Genomic DNA, 14697 nt, shown 5'->3' with positions numbered 1-14697 from the left:
TCAAGTGTGGCAGCAGTAGTGAGGTTGGCCCAGGATTGGACATTGTTTCGTTCTGCTGTGCATGGGGTCGCTATGAGTCGGTTCTGACTCAATGGCACCTAACAACAACAAGGTAACCACAACAATGGGGTTGGGGTAGGGGGTTTAGTTCAGGTGTTGGGGAGGGCAATACAAGAAGGGGGAGGAGGTAGAAGAACAAGATAGATAGGGGAACACTGAGACAGGTTTGCATGTCTTAAGTGGAACAGAGGTAAATAGTGATGCATGCTCAACCTTGGAACAACAGGGCTCTGTGATACAGGGATTGAGGTATAGTTTGAAGAGGGGAAATAATGCTAAAATGCTTGACTATCTTATGAATATTGGTTTCCCTTGCCTACTATGGTAAAATAGACACTTGAGTGGGATAGAAAGGAATGTTGGGAAACATGATTAGAGAAACTTGTAAGCCCGTCTTCAGCCTATAACTGATTGGAATACCTAAAAGGGGTTCTAGAATTTGCCCAGTGAAATAGGCCTCTTGCAAAGCCTTTGTAGTGTATAGGACCTTAGGTGGGATCCTGAGTCCCATCCAGAACCTTCTTAGCTGGGACATTCCCACTAGCAAGGACAAGGAGACCAGCCTGGAACAGCTTGAGCAACAGAACATACATCTTCAAAAAAAGATCATCAGGAAAAACCCAAAACAAAAATGTTTAGCATGACTGGCTACTACATGAATAAGCAAGCTGTTCGCCAGGAAGAAATCAAGGCAAGCAATCAAAGTTCCTTCAGGACGAACTCCCATCTAAGACTGAAACTCAAAGGGAACACACAAATAGGCAAATAAGCTTGCTGGCGACCACACTGGTCTACTGGTGAGTAGAAGAGAGGGAAAGGCAGCAATGAAGAAATGGGCTGAGTTCAACCACAGTCCATTGATTCCCATTGACCTGGAGATGAGAGAGAGAAGAGGAAGGGCTATTTGGCCCAAAGTGTGGTGAGACCTGAAGACACTTGAGCCCATGGACAAGGACATAGCCACAGAGGACTAGAGCAGAGAGTGAAGCATCCTGCTGATATGAAGTGAGGGGAGATGCACAAGAACACCCAAAGTTGCAGACAGTACCCATTTGACTTAGCCTCGATGGCTTGATAATCAGAACTTGACTACAGAAAGATTATAAAAAAAAAAAAAAGAAGGGTAAATTGCTACAATTTGATGAACCTGACCTATACTCATGGAGGTTGTTGTTGTTGTTAGGTGCCATCGAGTTGGTTCCGACCCATAGCGACCCTATATAGGGTTTCCAAGAAGCAGCCGGTGAGCTTGAATCGCCGACCTTGCAATTCAAACGGCTTTGCAGTCTGGTGCATTAACCCACAGCACCACACCAGGACTCCACTCATGGAGGTAGTTAACTCTAAATATCAACAGAGAGGGAAGGAGTCTTCATATCAAGTACCAATGCTAGCCCCTCTGTACATAGGGTAGATAGGGGCGGGCAACTTAGACATTGGCAACTAAAATGAGGGGGTGATAAAGGCACGAAGTGACTGACAAGGTTTCAAGAGGGAGTTTAGTTTAAGAGTATGGAGGTAAGAAAGAATCCCGACTGAATAGTTGTCATCTTGTGCAGATGAGTCTGGTGAAAAGAGATGGGGATAATATTCTTATGATTCAGTGAGTAACTGTTATCATGACTAATTGCAACCGTCACAGTTGTAAAGGTAGAAGTTTTGTCACAAAAACAGGGAGTGGTTAATCTTAGTCCAGAAACAGAGGACCCTAGGACCATCAAAGGAGAAGAGCACAAGCAGAATGCAGGACCTTATCCAGAGAAGCAGCGATGCCAGAGATGGAGGCAGAGATGGGGTCACAGAGAGAGGGTGTGTCTGAGGACTCTAGATTCATGTAAAAGGAGGCAGTCTTGCAGAATGTGCCCTTTGGAGGTATAAATTATTATATATGCCTGAGGGTTTTGTTTTGTTTTTTTTCAAAAGCTAAAGTGAACAAGGGAGAAGAGCGGAGAGTGGGACCCTACCTAGAGCAGCAGAGATCCACATCTCTGATGTAGGCAGAGATGATGATGTGGAGAGACGGAGCAGCTTGGGGACTTAAGACCCAGAGAGGGAGAAGGGCTGTGTGCTGATGACCGGGTATGGGGGTGTGGGGGCAGGCTTGCAGGGTATATACCCTTTGGTGATGATGCATGGAAGGAATTATAACCATGACAATGAAACGATACATGATAGAATGAATGTAAACTAATGTTCTCCCATGTAAACTACCACATAATTCACAATAAAACATTTTTAAAAAAAAGCTAAAGTGAATAGAGAGAAATACTGTTAACTCATGGTACATGGAGGAGGGGATTAGAATTATTGTAATGAAACAAGGGGTATGATTTGTTGCATGTAAAAATGACGATCTGCCCTGTAAACTTTCACTCAATCCACAATAAAAACCTTTAAAAAAAAAATCCCAAATGCCAGTTTTAAACTTATTTCCTTTTATAATGTGTAGGTTATTTAAAGAGAGGTGCAAGGAACAAAAAACAATTGTACAAAATTACATACAACCAAATAAATATGTAAATATTTTGGGAAAGATGGTTTTAATCAGCTGGCATAAGCAAAGGCAAGATTTGTTTAGCGACAACTCAGGGGCCTGTGCTGGAAACTACCCTGAGGTTAACTTTAGAGATAAATTTTGTCCAACAGAAAAAGAAGTCAATGTGGGCTCCTGTCTTGGAGGAAGTCCACCCCAAACCTTCCGGAATACCTGAGCAGCATCATGCCGGGCCTGGGAAGTATCCCCGGGAACGTGGCTCACCAAGCTCAGGCCCTGAAGGACCAGAGCATCTGCGTTGAGGTCAAACAGGGAGACCAACGCAGGAGCTGAAACTGCGGCTGGAGCAGGGGACATGGCTGTGCAGGAATTTTGAAACCGCTCCTAAAGCTGAAAGGAGAATGGAACAGAACACCCTAAAGTGAGATCCTACTACCGCGTCTCCTGATGCCCAGACTTGGTCTCCTCTAGGCCTCGAAGTGAGCCCTGGTGTCACGCTGCAGGATAAGCACTAGACTGCTAACCGGTAAGTCGGCAGTTAAAACCCACCAGCCTCTCTCGGAAACCCTATACAGGATCGCTGAGTTGGAATCAACTCGATGGCACTTAACAACAGGCCTCGAAATGCCTTGGTCCTCACCCCGGTACTCAGGAATCAGATCCGGGGTAAATACGTGACCCTGATGGTTCTTTAAACCCCCAGCCACATGAGAGTGATAAGGGTGAACATCAGTCACTGAATCGAACCCAACAGAGTTATCACAGACGTTCCGTAACCTACCACTTCTTGTTACCCAAACGTAAGCTCCGGCATCTACTGAACTGCACAGACTGGCGTGCTAGGACAAGTTGCGCCACAGATCCCTGAAAGGAAAAAGGGACGCAAGACCACAATTCGAAGCTTGGATTTCTGTAACAAAAGTACCGTCGCTACGGAGCAGCGAAAAGGACAAACAACATCGTCCGCACCTCGGCCCTAACCCACGTAGAGCACGGTATTGGTTCTTTGACTGAACAAGACCCGCCTCGAGCCTTCAGTCCTGTCCTCAGAGTCGAGAATTGGCCGTCGCATCTCCACCCCCTATACTCATTGGCCAGGCTGGCTGCGGGTGACGGTGACTGGCAGACGCCGGGCCTAGAGCTCAGAGCCCGGTTGAACTGAGCCGAGCGAGTCCCTGGAATCACCCGGGTCACCGTTCCTGAGGTGAAACACTAGACTGGAATCCCAGGACCTTGACCAGGGCCAGGCCAGGGGTGCTCACAGAGCCCTAAAGAACCTCGCAGCTGGTAACGGGGAAGGGGCGCCGCGGGCGGGGCGGAGCCGCGCAGCCAGAATGTTTTGATAGCGGGGGCGCGCAGGCGGGGGCGCGCGGGAGGTTGTCTGCTGTTGGGAGCGGAGCCCTTGATCTGGGGCCAGGCCACCCTGGGGCTCGGCTTGTGGCGGCTGGATGTGGGAAGGCACCCCTGCCCATCCGGGGTTTCGGCTTTAGGCCTGGCTGGATCCCTCCAACATCTGCAGGAGCTCCTGAGCCAGGCCTCGCCGAGGCTCCATGGGCTCAGGGTCCACACCGACCGGGTGAGTGGTCACCTCCCTGATGGCTAGATCAGCTTCTCTGGACTCGGGGCTCTCACTAATAAGAGAATCCCACTGGGGCTCTCACTAATCGAGACTGGGGTCTGCCCTAACTGGGTGAGGACCACTGAGATCTTGTCTGACTCCAGACAACCCACAAATTCACATGGCATCTAGGGTCTCCACCGACCCAGTGAAGCTTGCTTGCTGAGTCTTTGGGAAAGGGTTTGATCAGAAAGAGTCACTTCAGAAAATACTTTTCTCTGGTCTTGGGCTTTTCTTGGATTTTCTGGATCCTAAAAGGCTTGTCTCATTTCTAAAGCCAAGGTGGGGCAAAGCGAAAACAGTCCAGAGGGGGCTTCCAGACAATCAGGCTGCACTGACTGACTCACCCACTCCATCAGGTCAAGAAGTCACTTCTGGGGACCCTCAAGATGAATGTGTCTTGCAACCAGAGGAAGTGTCCATAGCCCTATTCTAGAAGCCTCCTTGCCCTGAACTTGTGGTTTGTTGAAGTGCCTTCATGTCAGTTTCAATTCTTAACCACACTCTGTAGGGCTTGAAGAAGCAGCTGGTGGGTGTGAACTGCCGACTTTGTGGTTAGCAATCCAGTGCATATCCTAGAGCACCTCTTCTTAGTGGGGGGTGGGAGTGGGTGGGAGGGTTCAACCCCTATCTATCCCCACGTCCCAGGGCCTGACACCTTCTCCAGCAGCTGCAGAGCCAGGGCACCGAGGGCTGGAGTGGAGCAGACACTGCCCATGGAGCTGGTAGGGCCACGTGTTTATCTCAAACCTCTGTTTATTAAATGCTTCCAAACTGCTAGTCACATGGGCAGAGCAGGGGGAGGGCCCCTTCTCTCCATTGACTAGCCCCAGAAAACAGCCCTTCAAAGGGGCAGAGTGTGGCTTCTGGCCGACTGACTACAGTTATGACCTCCTAAGCCTTTAGGCGTTCACTACCTTCCTTGGGTTCCTACTTCTCTACCTTTGGGGGGCTGGAGACCAAGCCCAAGGATTCCTTCTAACTCCTTCTGGCCTGGTAGACAGGACCAGCAGGTGGGCAGTTTCTGGGCCTGAACTGGGGTCTCTTCTTCCTTGGTCCTGGCAGGTGGATAAGGCAGACAGGGGGCTGCGGTGATGGCGCAGTTTGACACTGAATACCAACGCCTAGAGGCCTCCTACAGCGATTCACCCCCCGGGGAGGAGGACCTGTTGGTGCATGTCCCTGAGGGGAGCAAGTGTGAGTGGTTGGACATGACAGCCAAAGCTGGGCCATGGGGACTGGGGGAGGGGGGACACTGAGGGAGCAAGGGGCTCATGTTCCTTCAGGGCTCTGACATCCCTGTCCCTATGCCCACAGCACCTTGGCACCATATTGAAAATCTTGACCTCTTCTTCTCTCGAATATCCTTTATGACTCTGAGTTGAGACTTTGGGATCTTTAGCTTCTCTCTGTGCCAAGTCCCTCATGGGATTTGGAGTGGGTTTGATTGTAATCCCTGGAAGGAGGAGGATAAGAAGCTGGGGAAACAACGATCCTTAAAACTCAGGATGCCCCACATTGGCTGAGAACTATTTGCCTTGTACTTTGTGGCACTCATTTATTTAAAAAAACTTATCTAAGGATGATTGTCCTTTTTGATGGGTTGCTAATAATCATAATAATTCATGTCTTTTGACTCACATTCTGTATCAGCTCTATGCTAAATATTTTACATGTATTATTTCAGACTTAATGGTCCTATAAAATAAACCTTATTATTCCCAGTATGATGTTGTTTAAGTTCCATTAAGTTCCTTCTGATTTGTAGTGACTCTAATGTTTCCAAGGAGCGGCTGGTTGGCTTGAACTGTTAACCTTGCTTATCCTACAGTGCCACACCAGGACTCAATTCACAATATACCACTGTATTCCCAGTATACCACTGTGGAAAAAAACTTCAAGGTTAAATAACTTGGTCAGAGTTACACAGCTAGAAAGTCAGAGCTAAGACTTAAGCTCAGTTATGTGACTCTAAAGTCTGTTCTCTTAATTGCTGCCTCTATCGACTACTTTTTCTTAACCATTATACGTTTATAATCTACACCAGAAGAATGGCTTCACCTGTATGCTCATTGGGGAAATCTTTGAACTCATGTAAGTATAAATAGGAATGGATGGGGTTGTAAAAGATATATATTTCAAGTCTTTCCTTCTCTGGCCCTGGCTGCCAATAATGCTTATTCCCAGGCTCAGAATGCTGCAATCCTGTATAAATCAGGGACTGGATATAGCACCCAAACTTCCAGGCGCACCTTTCTTATTTCCCTCATTGTTCTACCTCATCCATAAAGAGAACTCATTCTGGTCAGTTCATCAGAGCTCCAGTGGAATGGGCTTACTTGAGGAAAATGCTTCTATTCTACCTCAGTTGCACCTTAGGTCTAGCTAGGCAGAGAGACTTCCAGAAGGAAGGAGCCACGTGACACTGCCAAAGAGACAAGGGTTGGGAAGCCCGCCCTGAATAAGGAAGAGTACAGATCCCTGAAGGACTTCTTGCTGCCATCTCAGGAGGAAATCTGGGAGTGGGAAGACCCTGAGATGAGGAAAGCAGGCTGATTCTGTAGGCCCTGAGATTATGAGAAAGAAGCAGAGATGAGTTGGTTTGGACCAGAGAGTTCCCTGAGGCTAAGCACTGGGGGCCAGCTCTCCAGCCCTGTTTCCTCTGCTTCCAGACTCATCTTTTCCCATTGTATTCACTGGTGCCTCCCTGACTCTCTGACTGTGCTCCCTCTCCCCAACTCCCCAGGCAGTTCCTCTTTGTGGTTGCCTTTACCACCTTCCTGATCAGCTGTGTTGACTACGACATCCTATTTGCCAACAAGATGGTGAACCACAGTCTTCACCCTACCGAACCAGTCAAGGTCACTCTGCCAGATGCCTTTCTGCCTGCCCAGGTCTGCAGTGCCAGGTAAAGGCTGCAGGCTCTGCAGTGCTTTGCTGTTGTGCCATCGAGTCAGTTCGACTCATAGCGACCCTATGTAGAGTTTCAGAGGAGTGGCTGGTTAGCAGTCCAGTGCTTATACTACAGCACCGTGTCAGGACTCCTTGCTGTTGTTAAATGCCATCAAGTTGGTTGTGACTCAGAGCGACCATGTGTAGGGCTTCCAAGAACGGCTGGTGGATTTGAATTGTTGACCTTGTGGTTAGCAGTTCAGTGCTGATCCTACAGTGCCACCCAGGGCTCACCAGGTGGGAAATAGAGTGGAATTGAGGCTTTACTCATACCCAGCACAGACTCAGTCAGACTCAGCCTAGCACGATCCTTTAGGGCAGCAGCATGTCTGCCAAGACACTTTAAGGCCCACCCTTCACCCCTTCTCGCTCCCACCCAGGATTCAGGAGAATGGTTCCCTTATCACCATCCTGGTGATTGCTGGTGTCTTCTGGATCCACCGGCTCATCAAGTTCATTTATAACATTTGCTGCTACTGGGAAATCCACTCCTTCTACCTGCATGCTCTGCGCATTCCCATGGTAAGAGTGCGGAGTTGGGCAGTTAGCATAGCTCTTTTTCTGTAGCCTGGGAAGGATGGGACATATTCCTGAGCATCAAGGGTCCTCGTCCTCCATTGGCCAATCAGGGTGCATTTGCTTTGATTCCATTCAGCTAAGCACATGAGCCCTGAGCATCACATCTAACATAGGGCGCCCACCCTCCATATCTTGCCTCCTCTCACCCTGCAGTCTGCCCTGCCATACTGCACGTGGCAGGAAGTGCAGGCCCGGATTGTGCAGACCCAGAAAGAACACCAGATCTGCATCCACAAACGTGAGCTGACGGAGCTGGACATCTATCACCGCATCCTCCGTTTTCAGAACTACATGGTGGCTCTGGTTAACAAATCCCTCTTGCCTCTGCGCTTCCGCCTCCCTGGCCTCGGGGAAGCTGTCTTCTTCACCCGGGGCCTCAAGTACAACTTTGAGCTGATCCTTTTCTGGGGACCGGGCTCTCTGTTTCTCAATGAATGGAGCCTCAAGGCTGAGTACAAACGAGGAGGGCAGAGGCTTGAGCTGGCCCAGCGCCTCAGCAACCGCATTCTGTGGATTGGCATTGCCAACTTCCTGCTGTGCCCCCTCATCCTCATCTGGCAGATCCTCTATGCCTTCTTCAGCTACACTGAGGTGCTGAAACGGGAGCCTGGGGCCCTGGGTGCCCGCTGCTGGTCACTCTATGGCCGCTGCTACCTCCGTCACTTCAATGAGCTGGAACACGAACTGCAGTCCCGCCTCAGCCGTGGCTACAAACCCGCCTCCAAGTATATGAATTGCTTCTTGTCCCCTCTGCTGACACTGCTGGCCAAGAATGTCGCCTTCTTCGCTGGCTCCATCCTGGCCGTGCTCATTGCTCTCACCATCTACGACGAAGATGTGTTGGCTGTGGAGCATGTCCTTACCACCGTCACACTCCTGGGGGTCAGCGTGACCGTATGCAGGTGAGCCTGGGCAGCAGGTGGGAGCAGACAGCCTAGTGTGCCAGGCCAGGCTCCCATCTCATCGTGATGCTCGTCCCCTAGGTCCTTCATCCCGGACCAGCACATGGTCTTCTGCCCTGAGCAGCTGCTCCGCGTGATCCTCGCTCACATCCACTACATGCCTGACCACTGGCAGGGTAATGCCCACCGCTCGCAGACCCGGGACGAGTTTGCCCAGCTCTTCCAGTACAAGGCAGTGAGTGGAGATGGAGTTAGGGCCTGCTAGAGATGGCTGATGGCTCGGTGGGAAGGGCTGGGCTCCCTGGCCGCTCTTTTGTGACCTTTGGCCCCTCCCTTTCAGGTGTTCATCTTGGAGGAATTGCTGAGCCCCATTGTCACACCCCTTATCCTCATCTTCTGCCTCCGCCCAAGGGCCCTGGAGATTATAGACTTCTTCCGCAATTTTACTGTGGAGGTTGTTGGCGTTGGAGATACCTGCTCCTTTGCTCAGATGGATGTTCGCCAGCATGGACATCCCCAGGTACTGGGAGAGGAGGGTCCAGGTGGCCAGGGATGGTGCTGGGTAGATTGCCATAAGATAGCCTCTCTGAGCCTATGAATCACCAAAAAGGCAGCCCTGCCTGTGAGTAGCCCTGTATCAGAACAGACACTGGGTTACCAGGAGCTGACGCTGCATTTCAGCCCTCACCTTGTGCCCTTGGTCAAGCATCCTTGAGCAGTTCTTCAACCCGAGTAACTGGCCCTGCATGTGGCCACTCCTGGGGTGGGCACAGGGCCCCCTAGACAAGACCTGACCATGCACTGCAGTCTGTCCTCCAGAGGCAAGCCCACATGTGTCTGGCCCAAGGGGGAAAGATACAGCAAAGGTCCTAGAGAGGGGCCAGGCCAGAGTCCTAACTGTCACTTCCCTGTGCAGTGGCTATCTGGTGGACAGACAGAAGCCTCAGTGTACCAGCAAGCCGAGGATGGCAAGACAGAGCTGTCCCTCATGCACTTTGCCATCACCAATCCTGGTTGGCAGCCACCGCGGGAGAGTACAGCCTTCCTGGGCTTCCTCAAGGAACAGGTTCAGCGGGATGGAGCAGCTGCTAGTCTTACCCAAGGGGGTCTGCTGCCTGAGAATGCCCTCTTTACCTCCATCCAGTCCTTACAATCTGAGTCTGAGGTATGTTCCTGGGGACTGGGAGATGATGGGTGGAAGAGATGCAAGGAGCCAGGAGGGCCAACCCTGTCAATTTCCTCATCTGTCCCCGTGCACCATTGTGTCCTAAGGTGCAGACTACTGGGGGTGCCAGAGGCCTCACTCCAGCCCTGAGAATGACCTGCCCCTTTCTTTCATAGCCACTGAGCCTCATTGCAAATGTGTTAGCTGGCTCATCCTACCGGGGCTCGCTGCTGCCCAGAGATCTGCAGGCCTCTCGGCACAGAGCTGAAGTGGCCTCTGCCCTGCGCTCCTTCTCCCCACTGCAGCCTGGTCAGGCTCCCACAGGCCGGGCTCCCAGCACCATGACGGGCTCTGGGTGAGTAAAGGTGGGCCAAGATGGGAGGCCAGGGCAGGCGCCCCCAGTGACTTGTATGGGTCTCAGAGATGTTGACAACTGTTCTCTGTCTGCTGGGAGGGACAGAGTGGATGTCAGGACTGCCAGCTCCGGGAGCAGTGTGTGGGAAGGACAACTGCAGAGCCTGGTGCTGTCAGAGTATGCATCCACAGAGATGAGCCTGCATGCCCTCTATATGCACCAGGTGAGGGGACTCGGGTGGCAGGGGCACAGAACCCCAGTGGCAGCTGAAAATCCTTTAGAGAGCTTGAGGTTCAAAGCAGCAAAACCTGGCTTCAAGTCCTTTCTCGCTGTTCACCTGCTGTGGAGTCTCCCTTCCTCCCCCCCACATCTCCTCTTGATAGCTACCCTCTTCAGCTAAGCTTACTGTCTTCCAAAGGAGCTCTGGTAGTGTAGTGGTTGCATGTTGGGCTGCTAACCTCAAGGCCAGCAGTTCGAAACTACCAACTGGAGGCGGGAGAAAGATAAGGCTTTCTGCTCCCACTTTGGAAACCCTATACAAGGTCGCTATGAGTCGGAACCAACTTCACAGCCCCGTACCACCACCACCACCACGCTCTCCCAGGGTGTTTACATGTTGTGTTTCCCTTGCATAGAGTCCTTCTCTGAGACAGCATGACTCTTTCCTTCTCTTTGTTCAATTTCCTGTTTTATACCACATCAGTTCACCCTGAGCAAAAGCTACCCTTACCCACCTTCCACTCCTGCAGCTTCCTACTCTGTTTTTGTTTTGTTTTTGTTTCTGTAGCATTTAGCACTCTGACATACTACAAGGGAGCTCCTGGAAAAATGGAATTAAAAGATGGAATTTTTCCGGAAACTTTTTAAACCCCCTTGTATACAACTGCTTCTAATTTGTTTATGTATTGACTGTTTCCCCTTGCCACCACCACTACCAGTGTCTAAGCCCCCCCAGGGGAGTTTAGTCTGTTTTATTCACTGCTGTGTCTCCAGAACCTAGAAGAGTTCTGCTACTTAGACTCTCAGCTCTTAAAACATCATGGTACACGTTATTGTTATGACAGGCGCTCTAGGACAGGGCTTCTAGGCGAGAAGGTGAAAGTGGGAACTGGGAACTGGCCAGCACCATGGTGGGGAGCGGCTGTTCAGAAACAGCCTTCTGTTGCCTTCTAATGAACCATCCAATCCCATCTCTCCAGCTCCACAAGCAGCAGGCCCAGGCGGAACCTGAGAGGCATTTGTGGCACCGTCGGGAGAGTGACGAGAGTGGGGAAAGTGCCCCTGAAGAGGGGGCAGAGGGCTCCCGGGCCCCCCAGCCTATCCCTCGCTCTGCCAGCTATCCCTGTGCTACACCCCGGCCTGGAGCACCTGAGACCACCGCCTTGCAGGGGGGTTTCCAGAGGCGCTATGGGGGCATTACAGGTATCCAGCGGGGATACCAGAGGAGACAAAGTATGCGGGGAGGGGCAGCTTTTCCCGGGCCTCTCCAGGGGTTGAAAGGTCAGAGGGACCCAACTCAAATCAGCTAGCAGCTCCAGAACCCCTCTTAATTCCTGTGTGTCTGTGTTTGTTGTAAGCATCTGCTTGCTTGCCTCCTTAGATCCTGGCACAGTACCCCGGGTTCCCTCTCACTTCTCCCGACTGCCACTTGGAGGATGGGCTGAAGATGGGCAGTCAGCCTCAAGGCATCCAGAGCCCGTGCCGGAGGAGGGCTCGGAGGATGAGCTTCCCCCTCAGGTGCACAAGGTAAGAGCTCCAGGGCCCAAGAGCCACTGTTACAACTAGTAGCTGCCAGGCTGAGACCGAAGTTTCTCGTATGAGTGTGGACATACTACCCTGTCCCCCTCCAAAATACATTCCTCTCTTCCCCTAGCTGCTGTGGAGTTCAGGGTTGGAGCTTTCCTTCCCTTACCTCCCCCAAATCAAACTCTCCTTTTCCCTTATCTTCAGGTCTCTGTGTGGGTAAGCAGGTAGCAAAAGCCTGTTGCCACCACCAATCCTTTTCTCTCCACAGGTGTAGACAAGGCTGACGAGGGTCCCTACACCCCAGGATGGAGGCCACAGTTGCCCTGCCATCCCATCCACCCGCCAGGGGAGGGCTCCGCTGAGTGTTGCCTGGCTCCACGTGTGTGGTGTTTGTGTGTCTTGCCTGGCCAAGGGAGGTGCTAACACTGCGTTTGCCACAGCTCCAGGAGAGGAATTTGGGACTTAGGAAATAGGGGCACACAGGACTCTAGCCTGCAGCCCCACGCCCCCCTTGGCTCAGAGTGTGGTGCTAGAAACTGGTCCCCAGGCCAGCCCCAGTACTACCACCTTTGCAGACACCCTTGCAAGTTCTCCAGAGGGCTGCCCAGCACAGAAGCTGCCAAGCAGGGGGAACCTGTGCCAACTGGAGTGGGGTGGTTGGGCCTGGGCCATCAGCCCTGGTGCCACCCCACCCTGCATAGCTGAGCAGCTCAGGCTGCGGCCCTTACCTCACCTCAGTGCCCTCCCAGCGCTGCAGCCTGCTCTCCGCTCCTGCTTCTGTACATCGCTGGCCTGTGTGTGCCGCTTGCCGTTCTTGTTCGCTTGCTCCCCTTCTCTTCAGCTGTTGCTTCGTGTTGGGCTAGATACGTGGCTCCCAGTTCTCCTCACACTACCTTTTGACACTAAGTAGGAAAGTTTCTAAATCACAGGAGCAGGCTTGAAATTCATTGTTCCCCCCTCCAACTTTCAGGATGGGCCCTTGGGAGACTGAGGTCTTCTTAGGCCCCCATAGCTGCTTATTGTACACCCCCACCCCAAGCGTCTGCTCTTACTGCGTGGATCAAGGCTAGAGTGGGCCCTCAGTTATCATTACCTCCCAGCAAAAAAGCTGTGGCCTTTTATCTCGCTGCCCCCTAGAGGTGGGGAGGAGGGCTACAGGAGGGCCTCACCCTAGGCTTTGGGCTGCCGCATTGCATGCTGGGACTGTGCCCCACTCAGCCCTCAACTCTGATCTGCTGAATGGTGAACAGAGCTGCCTGAACGCATAGAGGAACAGGGTGTGAACCGTGTACAGCTTAATAAACTCAATAAAGAAGGGACTTTGACCAGATCTAAGCTTGTCATCTCTTTCTTTGTAAACTTTTTATTACCAATTGAGTAAAGGTTTACAGGCAAGATCATCAATTTGACATTCAACAAATCATATACTTTGTAACATTTCAATGATTGTAATCCTGTTCATGTAACAAGTTATCCCACTTTCTCCCTGTGGTTTCTATTTGCATTCCACCCACCTCCCCATCCCTTCTCAACTTTGTCCTTAGGAAAACTTCTTTTGAGTTTGAATGATTTGTCATTCCATGGTGAGCATATTCTACTAGTGATGTTGTTCCACTGTGCCACCCCCTATATACCTATCTACTGAATACTGAAAATTCAGCCATGAGGGTGAGTTCCTTTCCAGACCTAAATGGTGGTTGAAGGTCACAGTTTGGGGTTCCTCCAGTCTCTTTCTAACCAGTAAGCCCAGTCTTCTTTTTATACTTCAGAGTTTTGTTCCACGTTTTCTTCCATTCTATTAGGGACCCTCTAATGTAATCTGTTTCAAGGCAGCTAGCAGTAGTAGCCAGGCACCTTGTAGTTCTGGCCTCAGAGTCATGGAGACTGATGCTAATATGGTCCATCAGTCCAAGCATTTTCAAGTTCCATCACTCTTCTTCTGCACATGGAGAGACAAATAGTTGTACCTTTGAAGGCCGATTATGAGCTTTCAAAATCCCAGATGCTATTCACCAAAGTAGGATGTAGAACATTGTCTTTGTGGACTACTTCATGCCAACTGACCATGGTGTCCCCTGAGACAATGGTCCTGAGTCCCCAAGTCCAACAACTCATTGCCTTAAGGTATTGGATAATATCTAAGTTTTCATCATTTTGCCCACTGTGTGCTCTACTAGATTCATAGTTTTGTTTGCAGGAAAGGTAAATATCCATGTACACATACCCTCTTTCAAACTCTTATATTTGTGGGATATAAGTTAAGTATATAATTATATTAATATATATTAACCACAGCACCACTCCAGGATTCTACGTTACCAAAGCTCCATATATATGTATCCCCTCTTCCTCCCTTACCCATTCAACCTATGCCTTAGTCTATGTATCTACATACAGAACAGTTATTCTAAATTGTGTATATATAACTATTTACCTTAACCCCCTTTAGCTTTTGCATACCTCCCTGTCTTTACTAGACTCCACAGTTCTGCCACCATTGGCGCCCTGGTGAGCTGAGCTAACGTGTACCCTCTAACCAATGAATTGCTCTCCCTTCTCTCTCACTCCTAGCAACCATCAAAGAATGTTTCTTTTAGTATGGAAACTTTTAAGTTCTTCTAATACTAGTCTCATACAATATTTGTCCTTTTGTTATTGACTAATTTCACAAGGCCAGGGGCAGACTATGGAACAGACCATCAATTACTGATATGCAAATTCAAACAAACCGAAGAAAATGAAAACAAGTCCACGAGAGCCAAAATATGACCTTGAATTTATCCCACCTGAATTTAGAGATCATCTGAAGAACAGATTTGATGCATT

The 14697-nt window shown here is 50.4% G+C and overlaps 2 protein-coding genes across 3 annotated transcripts in view; one reads left to right on the top strand and one right to left on the bottom strand.

Moving 5' to 3' along the window:
* ANKZF1 (ankyrin repeat and zinc finger domain containing 1) overlaps window positions 1–2911 on the bottom strand; it is an 11289-nt gene extending 8378 nt beyond the window's left edge. The window contains exon 1 of the mRNA XM_006867830.1: window positions 2768–2911. Within this exon, the coding sequence (XP_006867892.1) occupies window positions 2768–2911 (144 nt within the window). The remainder of the gene's footprint in view (window positions 1–2767) is intronic.
* A 789-nt stretch (window positions 2912–3700) lies between these two features.
* ATG9A (autophagy related 9A) lies at window positions 3701–13201 on the top strand. Of its 2 annotated transcripts, XM_006867828.1 has the most exons (16): window positions 3710–3758; window positions 4840–4897; window positions 5238–5369; window positions 5490–5533; window positions 6202–6266; window positions 6919–7080; window positions 7505–7646; window positions 7857–8605; window positions 8687–8840; window positions 8946–9125; window positions 9522–9770; window positions 9947–10125; window positions 10231–10348; window positions 11325–11547; window positions 11726–11871; window positions 12140–13201. In XM_006867828.1, the coding sequence occupies exons 3-16, from the start codon at window positions 5267–5269 to the stop codon at window positions 12143–12145; spliced, it is 2520 nt and encodes an 839-aa protein (XP_006867890.1). In that variant the 5' UTR covers window positions 3710–3758; window positions 4840–4897; window positions 5238–5266; the 3' UTR covers window positions 12146–13201. The 2 variants fall into 2 exon arrangements, with proteins under 2 accessions (XP_006867891.1, XP_006867890.1); XM_006867829.1 differs by lacking the exon at window positions 4840–4897 and having other exon boundaries at window positions 3701–3758.
* Window positions 13202–14697: the final 1496 nt, after the last annotated feature.

Source organism: Chrysochloris asiatica, unplaced genomic scaffold (assembly GCF_000296735.1).
Source record: "Chrysochloris asiatica unplaced genomic scaffold, ChrAsi1.0 scaffold00110, whole genome shotgun sequence".
Taxonomy (NCBI): domain Eukaryota; kingdom Metazoa; phylum Chordata; class Mammalia; order Afrosoricida; family Chrysochloridae; genus Chrysochloris; species Chrysochloris asiatica.
This window is presented reverse-complemented; position numbering and strand designations above follow the sequence as displayed.